Source organism: Phasianus colchicus, chromosome 3, assembly GCF_987193195.1.
Source record: "Phasianus colchicus chromosome 3, bPhaCol1.hap1.1, whole genome shotgun sequence".
NCBI lineage: Eukaryota > Metazoa > Chordata > Aves > Galliformes > Phasianidae > Phasianus > Phasianus colchicus.
Genome location: NC_143438.1, coordinates 41,524,906 through 41,544,048, shown reverse-complemented (window position 1 = coordinate 41,544,048; position 19,143 = coordinate 41,524,906). Strand labels below are relative to the sequence as shown.

Genomic DNA, 19,143 nt, shown 5'->3' with positions numbered 1-19,143 from the left:
GACAGTTGTCAATTGAGAATTTTGTGAATATTTAAACTATCTCATTCATTTTTGTTTTTCCATGATTAGCTCTGGAATCTTCGTTATGGATTGCTGTTTCCAAAGTATCTGTAAGAAAGAAGAGACACCTCCATATACTAAGGCTTTCTATTCCTTTTACAGCACAACAGGGGAAAAGTATAACTAGATAAGTTATACAAAATGGAGAGGACAAGAAAATGTTTACGTTAGCATGTTCAAGATTTTTTTTACTGAATGATGCCCTAAGTTTTTTGTCTTTAAGCCATTCATGTACTTCCATTTACTTCTGGGAAAAAAGAAAAAAAAAAACAAAAAAAAAAACAAAAAATAAACAAACAAACAAAAAATAAATAAACAAGAAAATAGCAGTTGCATTACTTTCTCCTTGTTTGTCAGCGGCCACATACAAAAAATTATTCCAAGTCATCTACACAAACAGAACAGGTGAACTCAAGTGTCCAGAGCATTTTATTTTAAATTATTATTCAAATTTATGAATAAGAAAGCACAAAAAGAAAAAGCTTCAAAAAGAAGCACAAGTAGAGCTGAAAAACAAAACAAACAATCAAAAACAAACAACAACAACAACAACAACAACAAACCAAAATAACAAAAGATAACCTAATACATGTAGTCCAGGGATTACAGCAGAGGACTGAATGAATATTTCAGAATTTACAGCTTGTTTCCAGCTCAGGTGATGACCAGGTACATGAATCACTTGACCTCTATTGGCCTTGAATTTTTTTCTCATTTTCTGCATTTCCTGATATATGTGATTGTGAAATAGCTATCTCTACCAGAGCTGACTTGGAAATATTTAGCTTTTAGGGGAATACTATAAAGAAATATTAATCATTTAAGGCTGACAGGCAGTATTGTCAAAGAAAAATATTTATTGGGTTGCTAAAAATAATCCCAGCCATATAGAAAGGCAAGAAGACAAAGCAAGAACCTTATATAACCATCAGACTGGGGAAAGCAGACAAAGCTTTGCAAGTGATTTATCATGGATTGGAGTCCTTAGTGATATGATAGAGATGTGTTCACAGGAGTTCTTCAGTGTATAATGTTTACTATGTGTAAGCTGTTTCCATAAGGAAGGATGCTGCAATCATCCTTTTCTGGAGTATGTCCAGCATGTCTAGCCTATCTCAAACTTCTGAGCTGTTGACAGGATTGGCATACTGAATTCACAGCAAAAAAAAAGGGAACACAAGATAGAAAAAAAGACTTTGAGCTTTAGTATTTTTCAGTCTTCTGCTCTAGTCAAAACTATTCAATACCATGAGTCTGGCAATTCCAGACAGAGATTATGAGCAGTAATTTTTAAATGATTCAAGTTAGGTGAGATTAAATGCAGTGGATGCAAACATTTTGAGATGATAATTAGGGTGCTTCTAGATTCAGTAATGGTGGTAATGGGATAAAATTTTTGTGAGGAAAAGCTGTTTTGAGAACTTCAGTGAAGTATTGCTGAAGTTGCAATAATTCTTAATGATTCACATAAAATTAATTCTCATTGATTAACATAAGTCTCAAGCTATTTGAAATGATATTTTGAATTCGAGTGTAATGTAAATAAAGTGTCATTTGTAACAAAATAAATGAATTAGACTATAAAAGGAGATGTTTAAGGATAGCATCTTGTATCTCTCTCTCTCTCTTTTTTTTTTTTTTTTTTACTGTTATCTTTTATTGGGCACCATGTTTGACTTTGCCAGAGAGTACTCTGAACACTTATTAACAATAACTAATATTAGAGCTAATATTTGGTTTTCTGTTTATGTGTGCGTGTGACTGTCAGAGACAATATTAGTGTGATTGGTCATTCAGACAAAAGAGAAGAATGAAATGTCAAATAATTGAAACATCAGATAATCAATCTTAATATAATTTCATGGTCTGCACTTTCTTTTGCCTATTTTATTTTTTATTACAGCTTTGGTATATATTTTATATTTTATATATTTCTTGAGTTGCATCTTTTTGGCTATTCATTGTAAGTTTAGGAGCTAAGATATCCTTTGTCATGCTTAATTAATCTAGATAAATGTCCAGTATAAAACTGATGTTTTTTAATAGCTATTACTAGAGTAGATGATCTCGTATTTTGTGCCATCAATTTGTATCTATTTTCTATTCTTCATTCTTCAAAACCATCTAGTTCTTGCCTTTATCTCATGCATCCTCAGAATATATGTGTTTTTTCTATCACATTGGTAAGGCTAACATACAGAATCAATACTGCAGCTCACAGGCTACCAAAACTGTTCATGATATCCTTTGTGAAATCAATAATTTTCTGTGGAATTTTAATGGCAGAAATGAATTTACTCATAACAATGTCAGAAGTGGTACATCATATATCTGTGCATAGATTTACATACTTCTATGTTTTAATCTAATAACTTGGGTTTTTTTTGTTTTGTTTTGTTTTGTTTTGTCATACGTATGCAAATATTGTTTCTCTATAAACCAGTGTTACTTGAATCCCTACATATAGAATGCTAATCAAATTGTAAACCTCAATATTATTAAAACACATTCTAAGTCACAATTAATCCGTCTGGGCATATATAAAACTGCCATTTCTTGAGTCATGCATGTTTTTGCCTATTGTTACAACCTATCTGCCATGGGTAAAGTGTTTCACACTTATCTAAGTAATTTGTCTGTACATATATTGTATCCTATCTATAGCTTACTGTTCTTTGGACTCTGTATGAGACATAGGGCTGATTTAGACATATATATGAAGATTATTATTTTTTTTTTAAGAGTAAAGCTACTGTTACAAAATGCATCAACTTTTTCAAAATATTTACCTATTTTATTTTACTTCATAAATTTCTGGTGGAGAAATCTTTGTAAGTAGCTACTGACATTCTTCGTATAATTTCTTCTATGTTTGTTTATATTCTGGATCAAGGATAAATATATCCTTTGCCAACATAATCACATAATCTCCTTCACCTTCTGCTCCTAAGAGAGCATACATTATATCTGACTTTAAACATAAAATTCACACTCTCTTGTCAAAAATATTTTATTCTCATCTGACAGGTTACTCCCTTACTCCCTACAGTTAAGAATGAGTGTTAACCACTTTTCCAATGTTAATTTTCAAAGCAAAGCAAGAAATGTAATGACAGTGTCTGTGAGAAGACTATAAAAAAATTATGAGAACTAAAGACTGAGGTTGTCTGGTGTGACAAGCAGGAGAGCTTCCAATGTTATAATAAAAAAAACCCTGCATCCTGATAAACAAAATGAAAATTAAAAGTAGCCATTATATTTTGGATGAACCAACAAACAAACCCTTCCTTTTCCAGTCACAGTAATAAGTATGAAACTGCAATCTGGTAGCAAGTGATTTTGGTTTTTTCTTACCATCAAACAGATGAACATTATTTATTAAAGTATGCATAAATTTCATTTCCTTTAAATAATAAAACTAATAACACATAATTAAACCCCTATGAATGAGGACTGAAAAAAAGGAAAATTATCTTTAGTCATGTATTTTACCTGCTCTTAACCTGTGACAGAAAAACAAAAAACAACAACAACCCCCACCCCACCAAAAAAAAAAACCAAAAAAAACCAGGAAAATTTCTCCAGAATATTTGTATAGAAGACAGTTTGTATGATCTTTATGTATGATCTTTGACCAGATAACACTTAGATAACACTTCTTTATATTTGCTCAGGCAGGTCAAGAACACAGAATATATATTTATCTTTTGTTACCACACTTTCACTCTTCACTTCAGCCCATATTGTGGCTAATCTTAGTTACTGGTGAATTTTAAACAGTAATGGAAGATTCCCCTAAGAACATAGTTTAATAGATCTCATCAAATACTCCAGATTATAACTTGTCCTTTATTAATTTCATACTAGTAATTGTTTGAATCTCTCAAATTTTTTATTTCCCATGAGTAATCAGAGACTTCTATACAACATTTCTGCAGATCTTTTTTCGGCTAAATTAAGTACAAAATATCAAATGAAATATGAAGTTACATATGATCCAATGATTCATTTCTCACAAGTGGAAAGAAATCAACAGGATTGACTTAGAATATCAGGAACCTAACAAGATGAGGCCCAGTAACAACTAAGAATATTTTCTTCAGAGACAAACTCCATTTCCCTGTCTTAGGGCTTTTTGGGTAATGATTATTTGAGAGCTATTGTAGGTCATCATTGTCTTTCATATAGAAGTCACTGGATTTGACAACAGTGTAGATTATTTACAAAAATTGTCTATTACAGTTCATTACAGTCAACAGAAGAAATCGTAATGTCAGACGAAACATGATTAGGTATTCAAAGTTACTTCCTCATCTAAACAGAGAAACTATCTGGATTGAGAAAGGATCAGACATTTTTATCCTATTTGTACTAAATACAGCATAAAAGTATGAGGAATTCTAGTAAGACCACTGTGGCCATCTGTGGATTTTTTTAGGGTAACATCTGTGTAAATCTATAAACCTAATACTAAAACTGTAGTTCTCACTATCTCCAAACAATAAGGGCACTCTCTTTCTCTTTGCTGCTTGGATCAAATAATTAATATGCACAATATTATATATTTATAAACAGAAAAAAAAAAAAAAAAAAAACACTCAAAATTGCAACTATTTGAGAGCTGAACACAAGTATTAGAATCATCAATACAGTGGTAGGTTTAGGTTGGATATCAGGAAAAATGTCTTTATAGAAAGGGTTGTTAAGCACTGGAATAGGCTCCCTAGGGAGGTGGCTGAGTCACCCATCCCCGAATGTGTTTAAAAGCCATTTGGATGTGGTGCTCAGGGACATGATTTAGCGGAGGGTTGTTAGATTTAGGGTAGTATGGTTAGGTTGTGGTTGGACTTCATGATCTTTAAGGTCTTTTCCAACCTGAGCAAGAAGGAAAACATTGATTAAACATCTGTAAAATAAGCAGCTAATAGAAGAGAAATAAATAAAAAACAAGTGGGTCCCTTTTTCCAGACAGAACATTTTGATTACATTTTATTATTCGATGACTCTTAGATTCAAAGCTGTTGCTGAGTAGCTGTGTATGTAAGAGCATGGAAATCGTCTGAGATATCTTTGTATTCACTGTAGACTATTTGCAAAAAACACAGTGGGAAATTAACTTTGAAGTTTTATTTGAGTCTAATAGAATGATACAGGATCATTTTCAGAAGGAACGGATCAACATTAGAACATTTTACTATCTTATCATCCAATGTTATACACAAAGTCTTATAATCATCAGCTTAGAATTTTAAAGATCCATGATAGTGTTATAGTAAAATTGATTACTTCAGATAATATTGTATTCCATAAAAAATAAAAATAATAATAATAATAATTAAAAAAAACTCTATGCTGGTATAACAGTCATATTTAAATTCTTAAAGATAAATACTTATGCTTTGATAATAATTTAAATACAGTAATATAACATGGTGAACTACAGTATTTATGTTTAATATTGATTCTAACCTGAACTAATTTCTTTTTTCTTTTTCCTATCTTATTTGCTAAAATAAGTATTGGTTTTATGTATTTCCCAATAGTTCCATTATAGAGATTAGTATGCTGGTGTTGTAACAGGTATTTATTTTTGTGTTTATAGGAAAGGAGATTTATATTAGTTTTATCATCTTACAAACAATAAATAGATTATAAAGCACTTCTGACAATTGTATTCTACTTTGTCACACAAGTGTATTTATATAATGAAGCATTATACAAATATGAATATTTAACTTTGCTTTATGAATATATTCAACTGTGAGAGCGAAAGTCTGTCAACTTTGGAAATAGTTTAAAGCTTGTGGATGACAGAATATTTACAATAACAATGGCTTATATTCCTCCATCTGTACTTGAAGACCCAGGTTTTCTGTGCACAAAATAGGGGTCTTGATATCCAAAGCAGCACAATCTTAGTTCTTTTCTTTCCTTTTCTTTCCTTTTCTTTTCTTTTCTTTTCTTTTCTTTTCTTTTCTTTTCTTTTCTTTTCTTTTCTTTTCTTTTCTTTTCTTTTCTTTTCTTTTCTTTTCTTTTCTTTTCTTTTCTTTTCTTTTCTTTTCTTTTCTTTTCTTTTCTTTTCTTTTCTTTTCTTTTCTTTTCTTTTCTTTTCTTTTCTTTTCTTTTCTTTTCTTTTCTTTTCTTTTCTTTTCTTTTCTTTTCTTTTCTTTTCTTTTCTTTTCTTTTCTTTTCTTTTCTTTTCTTTTCTTTTCTTTTCTTTTCTTTTCTTTTCTTTTCTTTTCTTTCTTTTTTCTTTTTCTTTTCTCTCTTTTTTTTTTTCTTTTTCTTTTCTTCTCTCTCTCTCTTTTTTTTTTTTTCTTTTCCCAAATGGAGAATGCCCATCCTCTCAAATAATGATAGGCCTGGTATGATTTTTCAGAAAATCTCCACATCCAAGACTTAGGTCTTTATTTTTATGCTTGAATGTGGTATGACCTCCTTTTTAAAAACTGAGTTGATTTTGGTTGTTGAGAATTTATGGAAAAAATAAGTGATCAAACAATAACTAATCTCTAGTACTCCTTTGGGAAGCATACATGCCTGCAAGCTGTTTAAAGTGAGGTCCCCAGCCTAAAAGGTAGTCATAATTTTGATCCACATCTGACATATTTGACCCTAAGGAGCTGAGAGATCCTGCTAAAGAGCCAGTCCCCTCAAATGCGTATGTCTGAAGTGAGTCATATGGAGGAGCACTAGGGTCTGTATTGGCTTCTTCAAGCTTTTCTGAAATGAATTGCCTGAAAATAGCACTGTCAGGACCAACCTGCAGAGACTGTCTGTAGAGGCTGTGGATTTCTGTGGTGACTTTCTTTCGAGGTTTGTGTGTTCTCAAGACAGTACGTGTCCTCAGTGCTGAAATATCAAAAGCTTCTGTGTCTTCCTCACCACCTCCTTCATCATCATACCTGACAATGTTCTCTCTGAATTCTTCCACTTTCTCTGGAAAGAGAGTCTTCTTCCTCTGCTGTCTTATGCCTATAATCGCCAAAAAGAACACTGACAAGACAAACAAACAAAACAAAACAAAAAGAAAGCAAGGGAAAATATAAACAAAGCCAAAGACTTTGAATGTGCCTGGAAAGCCTTTAAAAATAATAATGTTTCTTAATATCACTGCAATTGCAAAGTGAAGCTATCTTATCAAATTTATAGAACCGTGATTTTTACAGATTTTATGGTTTTGAACTGAGTATAGTATGTGGTGGAAAAACTGCTACAGAGGGACTTATAAAAGGGGTGAATGAAATGGAGCAATTCTTTGAGTAGATGAGAGTTTGAAGCAGTGATGGAAACAGATTATGTTTTTTGAAACTGCTTTGTTTTATCACATAATATATCAATTTTATATTCAAAATTTAAAGTTTTTAATCTCTCTTCCTTTCACATCAGAGACCCAGGAAGAACAGATGAAAAATGAGGCAGTGAGCTAAATATCCCCCTCAATTGGTCAAAAATAATTCAGTTCCATAGATCATGCAGGGTGTGGCTCAATTTTTTATACAACATTGATTTAGAAATTTGAGGAGTATAACTAAATTTTGTGTAATGCTGTAGCAGCGGAGGCTTATGAATAAGAACAGTTCCAATTTTAACATATGAGAATCTTTTTTTAAAAAAAATATTTTAAAGAGGTTTTTTTAAATCTTATACCATTTCATTTTTATCTGAACAATTCAGTTTAAATATTCTATGACATACAGAGAGATTAATGTTTCCCTGCAGAGAAGGATCAGTCTGTCACTTGTGGACAACAGGTTGGCCATGAGCCAGCAGTGTGCCCTTGTGGCCAAGAAGGCCAATGATATCCTGGGGTGCATTAAAAAGAATATAGCCAGTAGGTTGAGAGAGGTGATCCTTCCCCATCTGCCTTGTCCTAGTGAGGCCACATTTGAAGTGCTGTGTCCATGTTTGGGCTCCCCAATACAAGAAAGACAGGGAGCTACTGGAGAGAGTCCAGCTGAGGGTCACAGAGGTGATTTAGGGCCTGGAAGTATCTCCATTATGAGGAAAGGCTGTGAGACCTGGAGCTGTTCAGCCTGGAGAAGAAGACTGAGAGGAGATCTTATAAACTCTTATAAATATCTAAAAGGTGGATGTCAAGTGCTTAACTGTAAATTATGACACAGGATATAACATGATATAACTGCCAATCATGACAAGGTTTTATCTCACTTGGGGATATGAGGCATCTTATTTCCCCTCATTGTTTCATGAGATCTTGAGATACTAGCATAAAACTTGGAAGCACTGGAAACAAAAACTTTTACAATGTTATATATTTTTTAAAAAACAAACAACTTTGTAGTACTCCTAGTTCTCAAAGTCCTCTGCATAGTGAACAGTTACAACAGTAAATATCATAATATCAGCTAAAGTAAAAAATGAATAAATAAGATTTAATGCTCAGCTGTAAGTTGCAAATACATAATGTGTTCAGCCTTTTATTGTTCAATTTTGAATTGTCGTAAATATACATGAGAGGGTTTAATTCATTAATTAACTCATGGATATTAACTTCTGTCTAATTTTTTAGATCTATATTCTTACTTTAACTTCTATGATATTCATAGCCCCAGTAGACAGCAACTCTTTTCTTTAGAGAGAGGATCTGTCTGCAAGTGACTAAGATGGCCTTGACAAAGCAGTGGCAGTGACTACTTTGCATGGTCCTCAACTCTGTAAATGCATAGCACAAAGTGACCAGGTTTAGATGTCCTGCAACAATCCTTGAAATGCACTTTGGCCTATTTGTAAGCTTGCACAGACTAAAAGGTAAGTACATCAGTATAGGGAGCTGCATTTCAATTTTCAGCTCAGTCAAGTAAGGTGACTCTGGAAGTGCAGGGAAGTCTATATTATCTAGGGATAATATATTATCCCTATAATATATTCCTGTTTTCTCTGTTGGAAGCCTGGAGTGAGAAGTGGGGGATCTACTGTATTCTGGACCTCTCTGTGGAGTCAAGAATTGGCTTGTATCTGGCAAGATTTCTTCAATTTAGATATAACAATAACGAAGTACTCTTTCATTGTTTTAATAACCCTATCTACTCAAATTGTTTAGAGAGATTTATTTTTTTTTTAATAGAACTTTGTTTTTTCTCCATTTTCCTGCATGTCACATAATCCTAAGAGTTCGAAGACATATAAACTCCTTATTCATAACTCATAAGCGTGCTGCTGCTGTGCAATGCATGCCACTGTAGGACTATATTATGGGTACATTCTAGGAGAAATTTCAGTGAGTTCTCATGCAGAGATTCAGTTGGAAGATCAAAAGAAAAATAAGAGGAAATAATTAGATCCAATTTCTATGCCTTGTGCTAAGTTGCCATAAGCTTGTGGATAGAATGCATAATATGGGTGGGGTTCACTTGTTCAGTGTAACTTTTCAATAATCTAAATCTACGAAAGTCTATAAATATTAACACCGTATTTGCTCTCACTAGCAAGTACATTGAGATGTTTATCTCTGAAAATTTGTTTCATAAGACAATGAGACTTCTACTCTTATTCCTTTTTTCTAGACATTCTATTTGAGCAATCAGATAGTTTGTAGTTTGTTTCAGTTTTCCTGCTTATTTTGTTATTATATTTTTTTATATTTCTTAGAAGTTTCTGAAAAACTGGTTATGCTAGGTTTTTACAATTTAAAATGATGATTTGATACCAGTGAAATCTGTTTTTACCTTCATTTTCTGATGTTGGGTTTGTTTGTTTGTAGAATTGCACTATTGGTTGAAAAATTGTTTCCCTAAGATCTGTCAGTTATTTGGTGATATTTTTGGGTACGGTATTTCCTGTGATATTTTATTATAAAGCATAACATGGATATGCCATATTATTTCACTAGTAACAGAAGCTGAAGTTGGAGCTGGAAGTCTTTCCCTGCTGCTTTATTCTCATCAGTTTGAATGATAAAACAAACCTACCCAGTTTGATCATCTTTCTTTCCTGGCCTCAAACTACAGTATCTTAACCATAACTCAGGCATAGATTTGGGAAGAATAGTTAATCTTTGGTGAGTAATTTCTACAATGGGCCTGCTGTTATAGTATGTCAGTGTCAAGTCACTCATCAAACACTTCAGGGATATTGTCCCCTATTTCCTTCTGTTGAAAAAGAGAAAATGTAGTAGAGATCATTGTGTGCTTTCCAGGAAAAAAAAGCTGTTTCCCTGAGTAGTGTGACTCCACTGTGTCTTGCAGGGCTGAAAATGCCAGACTAGACTGTGCAGGTCTGGTTTTGTGAGTGTCATTTGCTGACTATGCATAATTGAGGCTTCACAAACACATCTCCTATTTGTTTACGGTGCTTCCTTTTCACATCCATACTTTGCAAGAGTAGCGGACGATAATTTTATGTCTCTTGAGAGGAAAAAGATGTTCAGCATCTGAATAAAATGTTATCTGAAGATGCAGTTATTACAGAATTGAAGAACAGCTGAGTTTGAAAGATTATCTCTGGAGGACAGCTAGCCCAACTCCTTCTCAAGCATGGGCCACCCAAAGCCATGTCCAGGCAGCTTCTGATAGATCTCCAAGGAGACCCCCCAACCCCCCAACAACCTCTCTGGACAACCTTTGTTAGTGTCAGACACCTGCATAGCACATAAGTTCTCCCCAGTGTACAGGGAGAACCTCCTGTGCTCCAATTTGTGCCCATTGCCTTTTGTCCTAGCACAGTGTATCACTGAAAAGAGCCTGGCTCCATCTTCTTTACACCTTTCCTTCAATTACTTTTAACACATTGATAAGATTGCCCCTAAGTGTTCTCTTTCCTAGGCTGAACAGACTGGACACAGGAACATCCTGCTTGTTTCTAGAGATAGGCTTTCTCTGAGAGGATTTTCTTTAATTAAATTGCATTTATCTTAGCCATGTATTTGGCGTAACTAAGGAAGAATGATCATTTCTCCACCAAAGGTATCTTTTACTAACCAATCTCCTTTCATAACTCTGTGTCAGCTTTAGCTGGGCTCTGTACAGACTTTGCCTTTCCAGATGTTTATTAATGTTACTGCTGGAGAAATAAATAGAATCATGGATCAACTAAAGCCAACTTTTATAGAATTGTGTTAGGAATTAAATTTTATGGAAAACTGGAAAAAAATAGTATTACTTTAGAAAGCAGAAAGGAAACAAAAGATCTACATTATCACATTTTTTCCTCAATAAGGCAGTATTTCTATTTTTCCCCAGTCAAGGAAATACCTTTGTCACATAATCTGAACTATTGGAGAAGAAAACATAACCATATATCTCACTTATACTTACCCAGGAGTATTAGTAGGCAAGCCAAAACAGCAACTAAAGCTTCTGTGCTGAGGCCTATGGAATACAGGAAAGCTCCATAACGACAGTATAAGGTGTTCACTTCAGTATCACAGTCACAGACAGTGACAGTGAGTGTATTTGTGCTTGTAAGTGGTGGAGATCCATTATCCAGAATTAAGATTGGCAAGAAGAAATAAAACTGCTCTTGTCTACTGAAGCCACTTACTGCTGTGAAAATTCCAGCTGTGTTATCTAGAAGATAAATTATATGTGATAAACATTTCGCATTTTGCAACAATAAATATGCAGTGGAATCCAACCTATTTAAAACAATGCTAAATATGACAGAAGTTAAGAAAGTAAGTCCAGTTATGGACATGTGTCCTTTGCTTGTGTGAAGTGTGAATAATGCATTTATTTTGTCATATATTTTCCAGTTTCACTAATAAAATGTGTTTTTAAAGCTGTGTTTTCAAAGCTAAAAAAAATCCCACAGCTCTGTCCAATTAGCTGATTCTTACAATGATGCTTTGTAAATAGTCCAGCAGTTTGCAGGTGAAATATAGAAAGTTTACCTGTGAAAGGTCTCCAAAAGTGTGCCTGACACACAGAGAGAGCATGTGGAAACTGAAAGAACAGAAAGCAAAGAAGTCCACTAAAAAAATCTTTTATTTCTTTCCCTAATTCAAAACTTGATCTAGCTGAGCTCTTATTATCTAAATGAAGGAAAAGCTGCTAGAGGCTCTCACTTTGCTTTGTATTTAACAATAAGCATTCAGAAATCAGTTCTGTATAAAGCCCAGTAAGCAGATTAAGTTCAGCTTCTGCTGCATATCAACGAACTTGAATCTGAAACTTAGCTTGGAAAACAAAATAACCTTAACTAAATCTGTGTAAAATGTAAAAAAGAAAAAAAGTAAAAAAAAAAAATCTGTGTGCATACATGTAGAAAGAAAAACAAACAAACAAAAAAACTACACGTTTTTGCAATTATCTCTACAAAAATATTTATACAAGCAATCTACTGAAGTTTTCACGTTTCTAAGTCAAATTTTAGGGAGATAAAATGCTCCAGATCTGTTGATTGTCTCTTGCTTCTGACTAAACCTCTTCCTCACCTAGATACTTGCGTGAAATGCAGTAGAAAGCTAAAAATTGTGGATTGAAAATATGGTGATTGAAAAGATTTTTTTTCCTCATCAATAGCTGGATGCACTGTCTTGTGCAATGCTTTGCTTGTTTTTTGGGCAGAATGAGCAAAGGAGGGAATGCCTTACTCTTCTTATAGAATTTGACCTTTATTTAGGAAGTTATCTCCTCCTGGCACTGAGTGAGACATTAATGAAGGTGGGAGATGAAAAGCATATTAAAACATTTTATTTAACTTTGGAGATAATGAGAAAAGTAGTTTGCCATTTAACATTGTCAAAACATTCCAGAGCTTATTTCCATTGATTTAGTCACCTAGACAGTCACCTAGCCAGTTTGATGACATCAGTAATGAAGGAATGTAGATTAAACTATTAGGAAAAGAGATCACATTTCTATTTATCATAGAATCCTACAATGACTTAAGTTGGAAGGGACCTTAAAGGTCCTTATGTGTACCAGTTTACCACCCACTAAATCAGGCTGCCCAGGGCTCCATCCAGTCTGGCCTTGAAGACCTCCAGGGATGGGGCATTCACAACTTTTCTGGGCAGCCTCTCCCAGTGCCTGACCACCTTCCCCTTGTTCTATCACTATTTAAAGACTGTTTAAAAAGTCAATCTCCCTCCTATTTAAAAGGTCACCACAAGGACTCGAAGGCTGAATTGAGGTCTCCCTAGAGCTTTCTCCTCTCTTCTTGCTGAAGTGTTGAAGTAACAGATTTGTACTAACAGCAATTTCTTCCTGGCAGTCTTGTTGCATAGATAAGTAGTAATGGGATGTACCAACTTTCTTGTTAAAATTTTCTCTTAGATTAAGAGTATAAACTTAAAGGAATAACTATATTTTTCATCTAAGATTTTTTTCTTTCCTTGACATGAAATCATCTTTTGCTATTTAGCTACAATAACATTTTCATTTTAAGTGAATAATTTTCTAATTGCTAATGTGAGGAGGGTTATGTCCATGCATCTTCATTAGAGTTTTTAATGACTCTACCTTGATTATCTTTGACAGTAAAATGCGAGTTGTTTGTGGCCTCCTGAGCCAATGAGAAGTAAAATTGGTGACTTTCTTCTGAGTCATCTTTATCCACTGCGCTGATGCTCTGAATTAGCTGGAAAGAGATAAGCACAATTGTTTAATAATTAAAGCGTCTAATGCTACTTTAAAGTTGTAAAAGAGCATATCAGATATGATGTTAAACTGTTAATGCTAGAAATTAGATTTGCAAATACATATTAAGTATTAAGTACATGTACAAGTACTTGTACAAGCATATGCAAATACATATTAAGTCCATATTATGTGTTCACAAATATCCAGCTCCTATACCCAAAAAGTCAAATCAAGACTGGTATTCTGCAAATATTTTACTTTGTGTTTTTTTTCCATCAGTTTGGGAGAGATGGGCATTAAAATCATCAGAAAATATAAGATTTCCCAGATCAAAAGACAAGTGGCAAATGAGATTTCCATAAATGAAAAGAAGCAGAAAAGAATCGTACACTTGAATGAATTCCTCTATACAAAATATATTCCTTTGAGCCCACAAACACATTGATCTGATATATTGTAGCAGCAGTAAGGGAGATGTTTACAAATTCCTGTGCTGAATTGTTGATTTTGAATATTATAACAGACTGATTATGGAATTTCTTGGCCTATTTTTGGTCAAGAATATAAAGTTGCTGTCATTTACAAACATGTCATGATCAAATAAAATCAAAACATCTAGTGTTCAACATATTTTATTTCTTAAATAAGTAAAAACATTATATTTAATAAATTCTAAATGTTTCTGCTAATAAAAAAATGTGTTTTTTGTAGTTACTTTTTTCCTTGTTTTTTTTTTTTTTTTTAAATTTCTTTACTTTTACCAGTAAATATTTATTTAACTGGGCATCCGCATATAGTAGTGAAAATAATCATTGATATCACTGATTATAAGGAAATCAAGCAGATGAAAAGCCAAAGAAACCATGTCTAATTTGAACTTAGTTTTATCAGTCATCTTGTGCCTTGCAGATATTTCTATCCAATAGTCTTGCACTTCCAACTTTCCCCAAATCAGAAATCACACAAATGCTACAAGCACTACTTTAAAAGTAGTAAGTCAGTGGAAGCGACGACAGCCTTCCATCTTTGCCTTTGAAGACTCCTTCCTGATTAAGATTTGTTTTAGTCAAAGAGTTAGGAATTCAATGTTTGTTTTCTTTTAAAGCAAGCTAAGTTTGAAATCCACAAAACAGTATAAAGAGTGGTGTATACCCCAGAAGCTTTGTATTCTTAATATTCTTCCTTTATTATATGTGAAATTTAATTCAAACCTATAATTTCAAAATATTTTATTGCTAATAATGAGAGGAGTGATTACACCTGGTGACAGTGTATAAAGGCTGTAGCTTAGAGTAATGCCAATCAGAATACATTGTGTTTACACAGATTTATCATGTTTTTGCATTCTAAGAGATGTCATTGAGGATATTGCCCCAACATTAGTCACGTACCCATAGAATTCAGGTAAAGATTTTCTTTTTTTTCTTCTATGAACATTTCAACATGTAGGAAAATCACAGAATCACAGAATTGCCAGGGTTGGAAGAGACCTCAAGGATCATGAATCTCCAACCCCCCTGCCACATGCAGGGCCACCAATCTCCTCTTTTAATGCTAGACCAGGCTGCCCAGGGCCCCATCTAATCTGGCCTTGAACACCTCCAGGGACAGGGCATCCACAACCTCTCTAGGCAGCCTGTTCCAGCACCTCACCACTCTCTCTGTAAAGAATTTCCCCCTGACGTACAACCCAAATCTTCCCTCCCTCAACTTAACACCATTTCCCTTCGTCCTGCAGTTATCTACCCTTTCAAAGAGTTGATTCTGCTTCTGTTTGTAGGCTCCCTTTAGGTACTGAAAGGCTGCAATGAGGTCAACCTGCAGCCTTCTTTTCTCCAGGCTGCACAAGCCCAGCTCCCTCAGCCTGTCCTCATAGGGGTGGTGCTACAGTCCCCTGATCATCTTTGTGGCCCTCCTCTGGACTCTCTCCAACAGCTCCCTGTCTTTTTTGTACTGGGGGCTCCATGCTTGGACGCAGTACTCCAGATGGGGCCTCACAGGAGCAGAGTAGAGAGGAACAATCACCCCCCTGTCCCTGCTGGCCACCCCTCTTTTGATTTTACTCTAACTGATGACTAATTTATTAAATGTAAAGGAGTAAGTAAATTAATGCTTTTTTTTCTTATCTCTAACTCAAAATGCTCTGCACACATAATTAGTAACAAAAATTACTAAGTAAGCTGCAACACTGAAGTAATTTCATATGTGATCTCCAAATAATATGAACTCAGAATTGACAGAATTAATATGTATTAGAGAAGCATTAATTCAGTTTGTAGGTGCATCCAGTGCAGCTTGTCTTCAGCTGAGTTCTGTTTCCTGCATAACAGAAATGCTATGGGGTTTAACCCAATATCCACAAAACATAAGTCTATTTCGGATGCTCAGCTTGCTTACTCAAGATGCGAGTTTTCTCATAGTTTACTTCTAATTTTTGTGCCACAAATTAAAAGTTAAATAACTAATGCCTTCACAATTAAGCTTTCTAGGAAATATATTTTTACTGAGATGTCTCTGGAATAGGTTTGGCTCATTTTACATCCCAATTGTTTTTATAGTTTATTGCTTTTAGAATTCAACCATTTGCAGCGATTGCAAACATCTAAGAAGAGGAAAATAAAGGGTTCTGGTCATCCTCTGCCAAGTTTACAAGAAGTTATAAATTCAAAGAGAATTTCAATTTTTAGATATCTTACTAATATTATTATATTGATTTGACACTAGTTGTAGCAGTAGTTGGAGCTATTCTTCATAGCTACATAGGCTCAAGTTATTTTGAGACTAATATATTTAATGCTGGTAGGGCAGATAAAGTGGTTTTGTTGTTGTTGTTGTTGTTTTGTTGTTTGTTTGGTTGGTTGGTTGTTGTTGTTTTTCCTTCAGTGAAAAAAAGAAAAAAACATGTTGTGGTCAATATATAACTGACTTATATGTTATAGGATATGACACTACTCTAACATGAAACAGATAGTGAAAAATACATTCAAAATATCTGATAAGTATGATGAGTGGATTTAGAATGTTGCCAAAATAAAACTATATTTTTTGCATTCATTTATATTGTAAAATTTCAGAAGACTCTCTCTCAGTCATAAAAAAAAAAAAAAAAAAAAAAAAAAAAACCACAAAATCTTTTTTTTTAATGTTTTTCAGAGGATAAACCAAAGTTGTCTGTGACTCTTGCAAAAATTCTTTACAAAGACAGGAAGGTTCCACAGTAAGTAAAGCTTATTTGAATCTTTCAGGAAACAAACAAACAAACAAACAAACAAACAAAACACAAACATTTTTCTTAGTTTTTAGGTATTCTTTACTGCCTCTAGGACTGGCTATTTAGGACATTACTAATTATTTATTTTTATTCATGATTTATTATATATTCTTTATTATAGCCATGTATACTCTGGGACTACACATTATGTCACTCTTTTACTGTGTATCAGGCAGGACCCAAGAAAAAGTCATTAAAATAAATTTTAACTTTTGACACTATCTTTCTTTCTCAGTGCTTTTCTTTTCTCTTCTTGAAGCTTTGTAAGTTGGGAGATGCAAATCTATTACAACATATCCCATGAAAACAGACACAAATCATCTGAGATCTGAGATCTGAGAAATTAGAATTCTGGAGGTATCCAGAATATCTCTCAGCATATCTTTTCTACCTAAATAGAATGAGAAAATTACTTTAAAAATTGAAATGAGATAGAATATCAATACAAGCTTTGACCTCAGCTCATATTCTGTAAGCAGGTTCCTGGAGTCTTTGTAGATGATTACAGAAATTTGGCTAAACAAAGGCATGTAACGTACTGATTAAGCTCCTCACTTGCTTAAACTTACTCTTCTGAAGTTGTGTTATTCAGAGAACAACCACTGCAACTTACAAAATCACTTTATAACCTCTAAGCTTCTAGCTGATGAAAAGAAATAAACATTTTAATACGGGTGCAAAAAAAAATAAAAATCAAAAGAAAAAAATAGCTGATTCTTATATGTCTCTTATATGCCTATCAGTTCAGTTTTAAGTAAACATTATGGATAATAACAGTCTCTAAGTGGTTAATTATGCACATCAGTAGCAACTTCCTGTTATTGCTCCTAAAATTATTTGCTAATGAGAAGGCAGTTTAACATTTCTCTTTGAATGGTCTCCACATGTCAAACTAAAGCCATCTGAGACTCTCACAAACTGTTATTGATGGGAAAAAAAAAAAAAAAAAAAATCACTAGTGGGCTAATATACAGATGTTATTTGTTAAAAAACAACTGGAGAGTAACAAAAGCCTTGGAAGATAAACAATCTGAGCTTTTCATATTGCAGACAAGTGCAGAAACAAATTAAAAATACAAATTTTATAGGTTTCCATGTTTTATTAATTGATACTGAGTTATATAATTTCAAGCATTAACAGAGCAAGACTGTTGACTTAAGAAATCTATATTGGTTTACTCTTATATTTTTTGTCACACAATTTTTTTGTCAAAAGTTAAGTCTGTGTTCTATGTATTGTGAAATTTTTTAGAACTATCAGTATTATTTTGTTTCAATTAAGGGGGGAAAATACATACCAGACTTCTGAAATTGGTATTTCACACTATATACATATCAACAGAATTGATTTTGAAATTAGATAAAATGCATGCTATGCTTGCAATACTGCAGTAGTCAATATTAGAGGAAACATTAATATCTTCAGTTAAATTTTCATAATAATGAGAAAAATGTCTGCTAACTCATTCACACTTACCTGACCTGGTACTGCATTTTCACAAACAAATGTTTCATAATACTTAGGAAATTCTGGTGCATGGTCATTTACATCAAGAACTTGGATATATACATTTGCTTCTGAAATTTTTTCAGGATTTCCTAATGATTAAAAAAGGCAGAAATTCAATGTTATGTATTAACTACTATATATTTTAAGGTAATGTAGACATTAGAAATCCTTATTACCTTTGATGGAGAAGAAAGTAGCCACTGAGACCTACAGACACTTTATATACTAAATTGGTTTTATTTATTTCGTTCAAATTTAACCTGTAAAATGATTTAGCATGTTCTTTTGAAGTTAAATTTAATCTTAATTGCTAAAACAGAACAGAAGGTGCTGAGATTTTTCTTTTTGTTTTAATAGAGTTCTATCTATAAAAAGATGTTTTGTTTTTTTTTGTTTTGTTTTGTTTTGTTTTAATTATCCAATATATCATGTTAAAAACAATAACATGTATTGAAATATGTAAGGATATTCCTCATAAAAGTTCGGATTTTTCACTCTTCCATTTACTGAGTTGGAAATGGAATTAAATGTAAAAATAAAATCTGATTTGGAGAAATTAGATGAGGTTTAGTTCATGCAGAACAGTTTGCTGTACTAATAAAGGATATTGTAGTGACCGGTCACAAGCTTTTAAGAAAATGATTTACATTTTCTTGCTGCCATTATTTACATGATCCTCTTTTACCATCCTGCATTCCTGTAATGGTATTTCAAGATTTTTACCTTTTTAGTGAAAACCACACCAAAATTTAGATACT

At 33.2% G+C, this 19,143-nt stretch overlaps 1 protein-coding gene across 2 annotated transcripts in view; it reads right to left on the bottom strand.

The window, feature by feature from the left end:
• Positions 1-6,391: 6,391 nt before the first annotated feature.
• Positions 6,392-19,143, bottom strand: part of CDH19 (cadherin 19) — a 59,618-nt gene continuing 46,866 nt past the window's right edge. For both annotated transcript variants that reach the window (XM_090137333.1, XM_031589014.2), the window contains 4 exons: positions 18,353-18,474; positions 13,485-13,602; positions 11,337-11,588; positions 6,392-7,056 (listed from right to left, as the gene is read on the bottom strand). In XM_090137333.1, the coding sequence (XP_089993459.1) occupies positions 6,566-7,056; positions 11,337-11,588; positions 13,485-13,602; positions 18,353-18,474 (983 nt within the window). In that variant the 3' untranslated portion in view covers positions 6,392-6,565. The remainder of the gene's footprint in view (positions 7,057-11,336; positions 11,589-13,484; positions 13,603-18,352; positions 18,475-19,143) is intronic.